The sequence below is a fragment of the Phyllostomus discolor genome, chromosome 2 (genome assembly GCF_004126475.2).
Source record: "Phyllostomus discolor isolate MPI-MPIP mPhyDis1 chromosome 2, mPhyDis1.pri.v3, whole genome shotgun sequence".
NCBI lineage: Eukaryota > Metazoa > Chordata > Mammalia > Chiroptera > Phyllostomidae > Phyllostomus > Phyllostomus discolor.
In genome coordinates this window covers 88,468,387-88,483,577 of record NC_040904.2, presented here as the reverse complement: position 1 = coordinate 88,483,577, position 15,191 = coordinate 88,468,387, and the positions used below count along the sequence as shown (strand labels likewise).

The following is a 15,191-nucleotide window of genomic DNA, read 5'->3' as shown; positions in this document are numbered from 1 at the left end:
ATGGAAAGCCATTAGGAAAGCCATGAATGAACCTTGCAGTAGAGTATACAGGACTATTCTTGACTTTTAGAGTGTGACAATATTTGACACAACTGGTTAGTCTCTCCACCTTGCAAATCTCTCTCCTTGGCTTCCAGGACACCTCCCTCACTTGTTTCCTTCCTAAATCTTGGGTATTTCTTTGTGGGTGGCTTCCTCTCTTTCATCTTTCCCATGAGTGTCCTGGGTCTCGGTGCTTGAATCTGTCTTGTGGTGATAGATCATCTAGACTGATGGCTTTAAAGGTCATTTCTATTTGTTGATTTCCAATGTTTGATCATGGGTCCAGACTTCTCTCCAGTAGTCTAGAGTTGTAACTCACTGACTCTCTTATATCTCCACTTGGTTTAGAGAAGCACCAATTTATATGAATGTTTTATGATAAAATTTACTTGTTACTGGCCTGTTTATTCTATTGTACCACTATTTTGCCTTGAGAATTTTCCACAGTGTAAAATGACATAATCATAGTTTGCTATGGTTTAGGCTGTGTATACAGTAAAACTGTGGGTTTTAAATGTTTGGGGAAATTCATATGAGAAAAAGACACATGCAGAAGAATCTCTAATAAGGTTCATGTGCTTGCCCAAGATCCTCTGAGATTTCAGTGAGTAAATTTCCTTTTAGCTTTCACAAAAATAAAATAATTTAATAAAAATTTTCCCTAGAATTTTATAAGTTGGTTTATACTCTTTATGTCTGGTTTATTTCACTCAGCATAATTATTTTGAGTAATAATTCATATGCAACAGTTTAACTGTTGACATACATTTGGGTTGTTTCCAAAGAGAGCTGGTAGGAACAATTACACAGTGGCCCAATTTTTTCGTTCTGAGATTTGGGGTTCAATATAACAGAGCTTCACTTCACTGAGTGACAAAGAGAAAAATCGGATCAGCTCAGAGAAACTTCCATGAGAGCGTGTGTGTGGCACTAAGAGTTACGTGATTTGGCCAAGTCAGTTGCTGAAGTGCTCCCGACAGCCTGACTTGACTTTGGCCTGTATCGTGTTTCCTGACTAAGTGAATCATGTCAGGAGTCTTAGACATATGAGAGGTGCAGCACTGAACACAGTAGCTGATATATGGTTTTTTGAAAGACAGACTCAGCCTCCTAATAGGGAGGATGTGCTGTGACAGGATTATACTGCTAATGTTCCTGGAGCGCTGACCCCAGGGTCTGCTTGCTTCCTAGCCTTTGAAGCTCAAGCCCATTATACTTAAAATTTTATAAAGCATTTTTTGTTCTTCAGCTCTCAACCACGCTTCTAAGCCAAATTCCTGTTTTCAAAGTTTTGCCAACACATTATCTGTTTTCTTTCACACCAATTCAAGCTGCTGCCATTGCATCTGCTTTCAGATTTGGCCTGCCTGATCTTGGGAGGCGTTACCACATGACTGACAAGTTAGCAGAGGGCAAAAATTGATTGCAGAGCTTTGGGTATTGAATATGGGTTTATTTTGGCTTGATTATAAGTATATTATAAGCTCTAAGAGTAAACTGTAAATATTGGTCAATTATTTTCTATAGCTCCATGGGTTTCTTTAAACTGTTTAACTTGTGGTATTCCCACTGCAGATACGCTCCTGGTGTCTGAAAATCCTTCTGACTTTCACATTTGCTGTCATGGAGTAGTTGCTGTGAAGAGCTTGGATGATGCTGAACAATTGCTGGCCACAGATGTAAGGTTTATTTGTTATCAAAGCAAAGTCTGGCAACACCAATGAGAAATAAAAGAAAGTACCTTAGATCTCCATTCTTCTGAAGGGTCCTGGGGAAGTGACCTTCCTTTTCCTGGAGATGGAGAGTAGAAGGAGGCCCTCCAGGGGTGCTTCTGTCCAAAGTTTACTTATTTCTTATAAAAATGCACATTGTTTATGTATTATAATAACTTTGGAACAAGTAGAAAAGTAGGAAGATGTTTCAACTAAATGGCAACTGCTGTTTTTTTATGTCATATATATATGTTATCTGTATGTGTGTGTGTGTGTGTGTGTGTATGACTTTACAGTCTTTATTCTTTTTTTTTCTATCTGGGGTTGCTTTTATTTTTAAACAAAAGATAATAATCATACTATGTATATATTTGGTATATAGAGTTTACTTTTTCAGTTAATTTTGCATGTTTTCAGTGTTATCACAAACTCTTCATGACTATTTCTGTGGATATTTAATATTTTATCAGGCATTTGCCCTGTCATTTTTTAGCCATTTCCCTATTTAGACATAAGGCTTTTCATTTGTTTGTTTTGTTTTTGGGTTGTGGTGAATATCTTTGTAGGTAAATGCTTTTTCTGTGTATCAGATTCACCTTATCCTAGATTCCTAATAGTGAAATTACTAGGTAAGGGTTATAATAGAATGTAAAATATGGACTGTATTGTTTATAGTCTGTTTACGTATATTCTAAATTCACCACTGGAAAGATTGTACCAATTTCCACCTTCTTAGAGCAGAAGATAGAAATTGGTACACATCTTACCATGTGTAGTGGCTTCTTAGGATACAGTTCTTTGATGAAATGGGTGTTGTTGTTTTTTTTCCTTAACACTTCCTTTCACCAGCCTCTGAAATGTATCAGCTCTGGAATAAAGTTGGGAGAACATATGGAATCCCAGAAATAAGCAACCCATCAGATATGGAGCTATTTTTGCCATAACCATGAAAAAGAAAATAACTTACCTATATAATCAGTTAATGATTCCGATTTCTGGAAGGGAGAGGAGGGACACAGGGCATCAAGAAAGCTTCTAAAACTACTGGAAATTAAACAAGCCAAGTCTGGTGTCTTTCTAATTCTTTTTTAAAGGGATCAGTAGACATGGGTGACCAAGTGCCAACAGGGCCGATGTGCATTGTTTTGCAGGGAACTGTTACACAGCAGGGCTACGGTGATCTGTCTCATTCCCTTCTGGAGCCCACAGCCCGAAGAGTGTAGGGGACTGTGGCACACGGGGTGGGGGGAGTGAGCTGCTACCACAGCCACTAGGCAGAGGAAGACACGGCCATCTGTTTCTCTCTGTACAGCAAGCCATGGACATCTTGGGCTTTCTTCCTGAAGAGAAGTATGGATCCTATAAACTCACTGGAGCCATCATGCACTTAGGAAACATGAAATTTAAACAGAAACCCAGAGAAGAGCAAGTGGAAGCAGATGGCACAGAAAGTAAGAATGACTTAGAAGTCATGACATACACTTCAGATCGTTGACCCCAGGCCTACACCTCTTTCCTTACAGTTGACCTCCCCTCTTGGTCCTCGAAAAAATGTTGAAATTAACCAATAATCTCCCTCAGTTGCTATTCCTCAAAACTATTCCCCTAGCCACCACTTGGATGTAGAATTCTTGTATCTCAGAATAAATAGCATTTCTTTTTTTTTTTTTTTTTTTTTTTTTTTTTAAAGATTTTATTATTTATTTTTAGAGAGGGAATGGAGGGAGAGGGGGGAGAGAGAGAGAGAGAGAGAGGGAGAGAGACGTCAATGTGCGGTTGCTGGAGGTTCTGGCCTGCAACCCAGGAATGTACCCTGGCTGGGAATCGAACCTGGGACACTTTGGTTCCCAGCCCGCGCTCCATCCACTGAGCTATGCCAGCCAGGGCTAAATAGCATTTCTTAATTAATTATTGAGGATGCCAGTAAGCTGGCTAAACTTGGGTAACACAGGGTTGACTGGGACATCGCCTGCCTTCAGCGCACAGACTACTGAGAACAACAGAAAGGAAGGAACAGACAAATTACATAAATGTAGTAAGTAACTTAACAGGGGTGTGAGCAAAGTGTTTTAGAATTTTGAAGGCAGAGTTTTCACTGGACAGAGACTACAATGGCTTCATTTCTCTTTGTTTTTATTCATATTTTAAAAATCTATAGTCTTGCCTGCTTATCAAAAAGATTTGAGGCATTTCTCAATGAATGACCTGTTTAGAATACTCATTAAGGTAGAAAATTACGGTTATGAAGAGAAGTAAGCATAATTGTTATAATTATTTCACTTAATATTAAAATTCCTGGCAACCAAAACAAAAAAAGAAAATTCACTGAAATCCTTCAACAAATAAGTTTTAATAAAGTTCATATTTTTAATTGTGATCAAATACACATAACATAAAATTTTCTATTTTAACTGTTTTTAAGTTTAGTGCCATTTTACAGGTTAGAGGCATTAGGCATCTTCACACTGTGCCCAGCCATCACCACTGTCCATCCCCAGAAAGGGTCCGCCACCCCAAACTGGAACTCTGCCCTTCTTAAATGATAACTCCCCATTTCCCCCTCCCCCTATCCCCTGGCAACTGTTATTCTGCTTTCTGTCTCTATGAATTTGACTACTCTAGATACTTCATGTAAGTGGAATCATATAATATTTGTGGGGTTTTTATTTAGTCTGGCTCATTTCCCTTAGCATAATGTCTTTAAGATTCATCTATGTTGTATGTGTCAGGATTTCATTCCTTTTGAATTGTGAGTAATTTTCTATTCTATGTGCATGCCATGTTTTGTTTGTCTAGTCATCCACTGATGGGCGCTTCAGTCACTCCCACTTTTCACTACTGGGAAGGGATCTGTTCCTAGTCCCAGCTTGCATCATACTTGATTTCTTGATCTCTTCTACAGTTATCTCACTGACTAACTTGATAGTTTTGCTTGTGTGTTGTTATTTACTCTCATAGATTATAAATTCTTTGATGCCAAGGATTTTTGTCTTGTTTAGCTTTCTTCTTACAATCGCATCTAGAACCAGGCCTTGCACATAGCGAGCACTTAGTAAACTTTGCTCAATACATTAATGAAATGTGCCCTGGCTGGTGTGGCTCAGTGGATTAAGTACCAGACTGTGAAGCAAAGGGTCTCCAGTTTGATTCCCAGTCAGGGCACATGCGTCAGTTGGGGGCCAGGTCCCCAGTAAGGGGATGTGTGAGAGGTAACCACACATTGAAGTTTCTCTCCCTTTCTTTCTCCCTTCCCTCCTCTCTCTAAATATAAATAAATAAAATCTTTTTTAAAATTAGTGAAATATGTACTCAGAAACCATAAACTAACACTTCATAAAAACTATTGAATATTATTATTATAACCCCTTTTTCAATCAGGTGTGGACTGACAAAACTGGGTTTTTTTCTTTCTGTGTATCTGGTTGTTCACAGGTGAGACTGAACTGGGAGAAAATTGTGAAGCTGAAAACAATTGCCTTTTGCTTTTCTCAGCCCCCTTACCTGTTTTCAGGTTAAGTCAGACTTTGTTCTATCTTCTTGACTTCAAAATCTGCGTACTTACAAACCCAAGTATTCTAGAGAATACTTGTCAAAGTAGGCTTTGTATTGGAATCACCTGGGGAGTTTTTAAATTGAAGCTCAGGCCTCACCCAGACCAAAGAAAGTGGATCTAGGGGTGGGTGCAGGCAGCAGTGTTTGTTTTCACAGCTTGCCAGGTGACCCCTATGTTCAGTGAAGGTTGAGGACCATCGCAGTAAGAACCCTGCTCTCCCACATTTATGTGTATCAGAATCACTTGGAGAACATGATGAAAATAAACCCAGACCCTAACTAACCTCCTTCAGGGAGCTGGTCTTTTGGTTCTGCATTAGCTCTCTAGGCTATTCTGATCCACACCAATGTAAGAGAACCCCTGCTCTACCTACATGTTCCCCCTGCCCCCCAGCTCAGATCATACTGCCTAGTTAAAACCTGTCAGTGTGTTCACAGTGTCCTGAAGGAATGGTGATTATTGGTGGGGATTTCAGAAAGCATCTTTCAGGGCCACATCAGGTCACGTGAGGAAAATGTGTCTATGGACATTGATTGCTTTGTTTGCAAAACTGTCTTCTGAACATCAGATGGACTTTTATTCACAAATTTAACCTATTTTCATCTTGATTGTAAAACTATAAATTTTTAGTGCAAATGAAGTAATTTATTTTTTTAGAAAACATAATGACCACTGTTGTTTTCTGTAAAAAAAATAAAAGATGGAGAACATGTGTGATATGTAACGAACACCTGGGGGACAGGTGCAGAACATTCTGGTCCTCTGGGGATGCTCGGCTGCTTCTTCAGTGGGTGAGAAATACATCTGTGGTGGTGGATGCTATTTCCGTTAGAGCTTACAGTGGGATACTATCCAGAAAAATTGGAGGTGTTTTTGTTAATGGATAGAAATATACTCAAAGGACTGTTCTTAACACTAGAAAAATGGTGTATGAATTTGAGACTGTTATTACCTATAATGTCCATCTGGATGCTTCCAAACCTTAGAAAACCAGACTCCTGTCTTTTTTCTTTTTCCTGGACAGATATTGTGGAATTGTTCACTTTTCACATTGTTGGCTACTGTTCATCTCCACTCAGATTCATCAGGCACGTTGCACTTCTCCCTTTCTTTTAAAATATCTTCATGTAGGGTCACATGGTGTCTTCCAGTTTAAAAACTCTCCGGCTCTGATGCACTGGATTCTCAACTTGAAGTAATCAGTCCTTTGTCTGCAAGCATGGCGCTCTTAGCAAGAATATCTCAGCATAGGTGGGCATGTCTGCTCGAGTTTTGATTTTTCCATTTATTTCCCCAAACAGGCTTTGCGTTTTGAAAGGTTTCATAGCAACTGCGTACCTAGACCATTCTCACTGACACAGAGTGGGTGTGTAGCTTGCAGAAATGTATGTATAATATGTATTGATTTTAGTTGACAAGCAAATCAAACATTTCAAGCTTTTCAAGCCTTTGTGAAAATTTTAAAGCCCCACAAAAAGGAAGTGGATATTGGTCATGATGGCGTACAGCCCTCTAATTGTGTGCCTACGCATGTGTTTTACTTGCCCCATTTGTGGTTATTGCTCAGGAAATTTTATACTTCTTAGTTAGAGTAAGGAAAGACTGCATTTTTCTATCATCAAACATTATTTTATAGACTGACTACATCAGATATACTAGGACTGTATATGTCAGAATTCACTTAAAATGGGAGACATAGCAGAGAGATTTCAGATGAGTGAAATATTTCTTTTGTTTGATAACTGAAGAAATATACAATTTGAAATGTACTTATAACGTTTTGCCTGTGGCATTCTTGTTTTAAGGGTTTTTTGAAAACACCTGATGTGATACATGCCCATTTACTTTTCCTTCTGATCACTCTCTTCCCCACTTCTGTCCTTAGAAAATAGAAACTGGTTTATGCAAGTGCCAATTGTGTGGGTTGCAAGTATTCTTGTTGGGCAGCAGAGGGCACTATGGCACAAACAGTTCACAGGAAAAGGAATGGTTTTTAATACAGTACTGGGCAATTGCCCTGGCTTCTGTTGATTAGTGGTTCTCTTGAATGATCAAATTACAAGTCTGTTTCATTGAAAGAATCTACAAGTATTTACATAGGGGGGGAAAATAGGCAAATAATAAAGATGAAATATTCCATGTCCTTCAGATAAACATTTTTTAGAAATAGATTCTTTTTAAAACTAAGCTATAATTTACACACAACAAGATATAAAGTTTAGTGAGATTTAATGTATACATAGGTTATATAACCATCACCACCATCTAATTCCAGAATACTTCTTTACACCAAAAAGAAACCCTGTACCCTAGAGTGGTTACTCCCCACGCCCTTCTTTCCCTAGCCTCTGGCAACAACAAATCTTTTTGTCTATATAGATTGGCTTTTTCTGGACAGGTCATGAAAATGGAATCATATAATATGTGAATTTTTGTGTCTGTCTTCTTTCACATAGCATAATATTTTCAATTTTCATCCATGTTGTAGCTTCATCAATACTTCATTTCTTTTTATGGCTGAAAAATATTTCATTGTATTTATATACAGCATTTTGTTTATCCATTCATCCATTGATGAACATTTGGGCTTTTCTACTTTTTTGGCTATTATGAATACTGCTGCTAGGAACATTTGCATATAATTTGTGTGTGTGTGTATGTGAATATATGTTTTCATTTCTATTGGCTATGTAACCTATATGTGCAATTTCTGGGTCTAGAATAACTCTGGACTTTTCTTTTTTGAGCTATTTTTTTAAAATTGTTGTTCAAGTACAGTTGTCTCCATTGTCTCCCCACCAATCCCCCACCCGAGGCATCCCTACCTCCCTCCCCTGATCCCACCACCCCTTGGTTTTATCCATGTGTCCTTTACAGTTGCTCCTGAAAACCCTTCCTCCTTACTCCCTCATTATCCTCTCCCAACTCCCCTCTGGTTACTGTCAGTTTGTTCTTAATTGCAGTGTCTCTGGTTATATTTTGCTTGCTTGTTGGTTTTGTTGATTAGGTTCTACTTATAGGTGAGATCATATGGTATTTGTCTTTCACTGCCTGGCTTATTTCACTTAGCATAATGCTCTCCCGTTCTATCCATACTGTCGCAAAGGGTACGAGCTCCTTCTTTCTTTCTGGGGCATAGTATTCCATTGTGTAAATGTACCACAGTTTTTAGATCCACTCCTTTACTGATGGACACTTAGGTTGCTTCCAGCACTTGGCTATTGTAAATTGTGCTGCTATGAATGTTGGGGTGTATAGGTTCTTTTGGATTGGTGTTTGAGAGTATAATCCCAGCAATGGAATTTCCAGGTCAAAAGGCAGTTGCATTTTTAGATGTCTGAGGAATTTCCATAGTGTTTTCCACAGTGGCTACACCAGTCTGCATTCCCACCAACAGTGCACTAGGGTTCCCTTTCCTCTGCAACCTCACCAGCACTTGTTGTTTGTTGATTTGTTTATGATGGCCATTCTGACTGGTGTGAAGTGGTATCTCATTGTGGTTTTAATTTGCATCTCTCTGATGGCTAGTGATGCTGATCATCTTTTTATATGTCTCTAGGCCCTCTGTACGTCCTTCTTGGAGAAATGTCTGTTTAAGTCTTTTGCCATTTTTAAATTGGGTTTTCTTCCTGCAGTGGAGTCATGTGAGTTCTTTATATATTCTGTTTAACTTTTGAGTAGCTGCCAAATTACTTTCCACAGCAACTGTACTGCATTACACTCTGACCAGCAGCGTATGAGGGTTCCAGTTTCTCCACACCTTCACCAACACTTACTATACTGTCATTTTTTGTTTGTTTGTTTGTTTGTTTGTTTATAGCCATTCTAGTGGCTGTGAAGTGGCATTTCATGTGGTTTTATTTGCATTTCCAAGAAATAGAGTCTTAAATATTTAGGGTTCTAGTAATTATTTGAAAACTGCAATCTAACTTGCTATGTCAGTTTAAACATACTATCCTTTCACCCTTCAGATAGCATTTGACTATAATAGAATACAATTAACAGTATTTTTCCTTCCCCTCTTCCTCTCTCCTCCCTCCCTCCTTCCCTCCTTTCCTTCCTTCCATCCTTCCTTCCTTCCTTCCTTCTGACAGGTGCTGACAAAGCTGCTTTCCTCATGGGCATTAACTCTTCTGAGTTGGTGAAAGGCTTGATCCATCCTAGAATCAAAGTTGGTAATGAATATGTTACTAGAGGTCAAAATGTAGAACAGGTAAGGTGATTTTTAAGAAATCCTCACCTGAGGATATTTTTATTGATTTTAGAGAGAGAGAGATGGAGAGGGAAAGAGAGAGAGAGAGAGAGAGAATTTCGATGGGAAAAACATTGATTGGTTACCTCCCATGCATACCCTGAGTGGGGACTGAACCCACAAACTAGGTGAATGCCCTGACTGGGAGTCAAACCCGCAACCTTTTGGTGCACAGGACCATGCTCCAACCAACTGAGCACCAGGCTGGGGCAGGTAAGGTGATGCTTTAGGAGCATTATGATTCTATGATCTTGTTGTAAGTATATACATATCATACCTGTGTATTTTTCAATTTCTGATGATGTCTGCAACAAAAGCTTCTGCAGAAAAGCCAAAAGAGCGACTGTAATGAACATTCCCAGTGTCTTCAATTGTGATGCACATCAGAGTAAGGGCTCTTGTGTTAAGAGTCTTTTGTAGCCTGAACTATACAGCTTTGGCAGTTTTCCCTTGAGCAACAAATTTCTCTGCAGAGGCAGCCGAGCCCTTTACATGTTGTGATCAAATCTTTGTTGTCCAGCTAAAAAGTTTCAAAGCTGTTGGTTTCTGACATGAATATAATTCATAAATTGGCATCTCTCATCTGTCTGTAATATTGACTTTTCAGAGTAACAGACCCATGGCGACATAGTTGAGAAAGGATTTCAGAACATTTGCTGAAGTCAGTATTTGAAGGGAGGGGATTAAGAACAGAAATGAAAGATGGAAGGTCATGTAGGTTTTGTTCAGCATCCAGGAGAAAGTTTTAATGATAGAATTAACAAGGGCTCTGAGGCTTTGCCAGAATACAGCAGATATTCCCAGAGCTGCTGGGTAGTGAATTCATCTGAGCATGCCAGTACATTCCAAAATGATAACTTATATCTGAAATGTGTGTTAGTCAGTATGAAATATGCATGCTTCAGTAACACACACATGCTAAAATCTCAATGACAATAAAATAAGCATTTATTTCTTGCTCCCACCAAGACCAGTCCACATTGGACAACCTTCTTCCTCTTTGTAGTGAAGCCATCTGCAACACATGGCCTCCAGGTTGCTGCACAAGGACACAGATGATTTGTGGAGTGAGTGCTCCACCTGAACTGCTTGGGGCTGGAAGTGATATCACTTTCACTAGTACTCCTTTGGAAAGAATTAGTCAAACTATCCCCTTAGTTACAGGGGCTGAGAAATGCAGTCTTTCTGATAAGAGGAAATGGTGTGATCACATATATGTATTACACATTCAGAGATATTAGCTCCTTCCATTCTTACAATACTCAGAGATAAGTAGGGAGAGCAAAAGTAATTATATTTTTCCACTTGAGGAAACTTAGGGTTAGGGAAACTAGTCACATTCCAAAGGACACACAGCTAATACTCAGGTGACGCTTAGATTTTCTACATCTAAGATCCAAAAATGAGAGAGATGTGTACAAATTTGTGATAGAAGACAGTTATTTTGACTTCAATAAACTATTTTGTTTGGTGCATTAAGGCATCTGGTGTGACTGTTTTACTTAAAACATTCCACCAACTAATCACAACCAATTTCCTAGTTTAGCTTACTCTATGAATCAATAATTCTACCTCTGCCACGATACTAACTACACTGAAACAATTTGCCTATGTTTTTGTCCTCTCTGGTAGCCTGGGTTTCTTGGGGCCGCTGAGTGTGTGTAATTCATCATGACACCCTCGGTAGTCAGCACAGTGAGTGCCCTGCAAGCGGCAGGTGCTCCACAAGTGTTCAAATAAATTAAATACTGAGCTGAACATGAACCACGATTAGCAGGACAAGTAGCTGAACTATTTCTTGGTAGTGAGCTTAGAGGTATTTGGCAGTTTCTTGCTTTGTAAGACATTCACCACAACATGCCTGCATGACATGCTATGATTACAGAACAAGGACTTGCTCTGTGAAAAACTAATAAGCCAATGGAAGGGCTGGAATCAAACCTTCGCCTCCTTAATATTGTGTTCTCAGGGACTGAGTTACCACACCAGGCTTTATTATAATAGAACCAGTGAAGCAAGCTTCTATATTATTATTCAACATTAAATGAAAAGAAAATCCTTACCCTCCTCCCTCCCTCTCTCTCCCCCCCTCTTCTCCTCCTCCCCTTCCCTCTCCCCCTCTGTCTTCCTCCCTCTCCTGGAGACAGAGTAAGAAAGCACACTGTAAGGCTTTTCTTTTCTTAGGAATTTTACTGACTTTATAGAGACAATTGCCACTGCTAAGAATAGAGATGTATGTATATGCTCTGTTGATGGCAATTGCAAAAGATGGCAAAAATTCTTGCAGTGTTAACACTGTAGAAAAATTTAGTTCTAGCTCTAATGCTAACTAACTCTGGGACCTTGGCTAAATATTTTCAGCACCCCAGTGAAGAGACTGAATTCCTCTGTGGGGTTCAGTAGAGTAGTGATTAGCATCTAAATGGGGCAGTTCTTCATACATGAGAGTGTCTTCCACATTGTAGGAGGTTTTCCATTCCTGCTTCCAGGTGTGGGATACTGGTAGGAAACTCAGTCATTGTGACATTCAGCAAATGCCCTCTGTGTTTCCAAAGCCATTCTTCTTTAGAGGAAGGTGCCATCCTGAGTTGAGAGCCACTACACATGATTGTGTGCGTATATACAATGAAATGCTACTTAGCCCTAAGAAAATAAGAAACATTGCCATCTGTGACAACATAGGTGGACCTTGAGAATATCATGCTAAGCAAAATAAGTTAGATGGAGAAAGTCAAGAACCATATGATTTCACTCTTCTGGGGGATATGAAACTGAAAGCAACAAATAAACAAGCAAGAACAACAAACAAACAAAAACTCATAGATGCAGACAACTGTACAGAGGGGAGGTGGATGGGAGGTAGTAAAGGTAAAGGAGGTCAAACATATAGTGATGTAACATGATTTGAATTTGAATGGGGGGCACACAGTGCAATAGCCATATCATGTATCATAGAAATGTACACTTGAAACCTATATAATCTTACTAACCAATGTCACTCCGATAAATTTAATTAAAAAAAAACTAGGGCTCTTTGGTCTAGTGTTTTATGATCTATTGAGAATTCTAACCATGCTTTTTAGAAATAAGTTATTTTAATTTATTCCTTTATTTTTTAAATATTTTATTTATTTTTAGAGAGAGGTAGGAAGGGAGAAAGAGAGGGAGAGAAACATCAATGTGTGGTTGCCTCTCAGTCACCCCCCACTGGGAACCTGGCCTGCAGCTTAGGCATATGCCCTGACTAGGAATTGAACCAGGGACACTTTGCTTCACAGGCCGGCACTCAATTCACTGCACCATACCAGCCAGAGCAGTATTTTAATTTTAAAAGATTAATAATGATAAAACAATAATAAAAATCAATATCCACTGAGTAATTAACAGTGGGTGCTATGCTAAGTGTGGATGTGTCATTCAACTGAATGGCAAGACTGCGTGGTTGATACTGTCTCTACCTCCATTTTGTACTCAAAGACAGTGAACCTTAGAAACACAGCTGGCATACAATGGGGGGAGGGTGAGGAAGTGATAAAGGTGGAAAGGGGGATCTATCAGTAACCAGTAAGTGCCAAATGTTGTGTTATATATATTTATGTTGCCTGTCACATTGAATCTCTCCAGCAACCCTATGATATGAATATTATAATATTGTTACCTCACAGATGAGAAAGGTAGGGATCAAAGTGGTGAAAAATATGGCTGACTCCCTGATTTTTGTTGTTTTTGTCCTAGCTATCAGGAGTCATTGCCCCCAGTAAACTCAAAGTAAGTCTTCTGTGAGGTTATTTTAAAAAGAGCTAGGAAGTGAGTCCGTTTAGTTCCTGAAAAGTAGAAGTGTAGATTTAGCTGCCTAATTCAAGTCATTGGACAGAAAATGGTTAATTAGTGTGCTGTGTATTGGTTTATTGGTTTTAGTAATTCATTCAGCAGACATCATACCTTCTATTTCTTTCTCTGTGTACATCTTCAGGCTTTCCTCCAGTATTTCTTCACTATTCCCTGAGGCAAGTTTTTCTCCCACCCACACTTCTCAAGTATTTAGGGAATTAAAAGGAGGTGAACTAGTTAGTCATGTTCTTTTTAAAGTTCCAATGTAACTGCTGTAGACAGAGAGTGATGTCCTCGGTGCTCCAGAGGATAAAAATCATTCTTGGTGCTTTATTTGTTCGGGTGAGCTCTTGACGCCAATAATAAAAAACGGAGATGCCATCCCGACTATGGATTACTGTGAGAATGACTCAAGATATAACTGATCAGAGAGTGGGTGACTCAGACCTAAATCACACCAGACACCAACTGGCTCCTGCTGTGTGCTCTCTCCTGGGCAGCTGAAGGATGGATGTGATAGGTCTATTTTAAATGTTAAGTGGTTGCAGCACATTCTGCTTCCAGGCTTGGAGTATGCCCAGCTGAAATTCACTCCTACTTGGAGTCTGTCAGAAACCTGCTACTACATCAGCGCCTTTGCATGTGGAAGTAGGATCTGCCTCTGCACAGCGTCATCCAGACACAGAGGCTGGAGCTCTCCCCAGTAGGTTATGTGAGAGCCTTTGCCACACACCTCCAGGGAGGGGAACGCAGCCTGACTTTTACAATAGGAGAATCGGAGTCAGAATGTTATGCTAAATTGACATTCTCCTGCAGGGACTTGAGAGCAGCCCTGGGAAGCCGAGGTTAGAAAGAACCTTCAAGAGCATTATTCCCATGAAGATACTGCATGCAGCCCCGAGAGATTAGGTCACTTGCCAAAGGTGACACAGTTCATTAGCAGCCGCAACAACAGCAGTAGGACAGGGCTAGGGATTCCAGAGTCCTTAGTTACTCTACCAGTACTTTTCAAAATTTATGGTACATGGGAACCAGTGGGGGATTGTGTTGGAGTGCAAATTTGGATTCATAGGTCTGGAACTGGAAATGGCATCCTTAACAAGCTCCAAGGTAGTACTGATGCTGCAAGTTGCAGGGCCACACTCTAAATAGCAAGGCTTCTGAACACATTGCTACCTCATGCCAGGGTGTTTGGTCTTTTGGTAATGGGAACATGATTTCTCTCACATGCGTGTTGGGTAAAGAAGCATCAGGGTAATTCACCTCATTTCACCTCCCTTTCTTACCCTCCTTTCCCTCTTCCATCTCCCTCTTCTCCCTTCCTTGTTTCTTATTTCCTTTTTCTCATTGTGTTGTATTTCCTCTCATGTATCATCTCAGGAGCATGCTAGAACTACAGAAGGTCAATAAATATATCTGGGTTTACTAGAAGGCAGTTACAGACAGAGAATGCTAGGATTAAAATGAATACCGCTGTCAGATGAAGGAGTGCTTTCGATGTGATTCGTAGGTGACCTGTGCTGTTGGAGCCCTGTCCAAGTCAATATATGAAAGGATGTTTAAGTGGCTGGTGGCACGTATCAACAGGGCCCTGGATGCCCAGCTACTAAGGCAGTCCTTCATTGGCATTCTTGACATCACTGGCTTTGAAATCCTTGATGTAAGTACATTTGATAAGATGAAGTCAATGCATATTTACAAGGAGATTAGAAAATGTGAATTGAACATCAGAAAATGGCATCAAAGGTTGATGCAATTTGTTCTTTGCGAACCTTAAGAGCTACTTTGTTTGGAAAATATC

General features: G+C 39.6%; 1 protein-coding gene across 1 annotated transcript in view; it reads left to right on the top strand.

Annotated features, from left to right (window-relative positions):
- MYH15 (myosin heavy chain 15) overlaps window positions 1-15,191 on the top strand; it is a 137,239-nt gene that overhangs the window by 28,186 nt on the left and 93,862 nt on the right. The window contains exons 11-14 of the mRNA XM_028502346.2: window positions 1,618-1,721; window positions 3,067-3,205; window positions 9,402-9,520; window positions 14,901-15,050. Of these exons, the coding sequence (XP_028358147.2) occupies window positions 1,618-1,721; window positions 3,067-3,205; window positions 9,402-9,520; window positions 14,901-15,050 (512 nt within the window). The remainder of the gene's footprint in view (window positions 1-1,617; window positions 1,722-3,066; window positions 3,206-9,401; window positions 9,521-14,900; window positions 15,051-15,191) is intronic.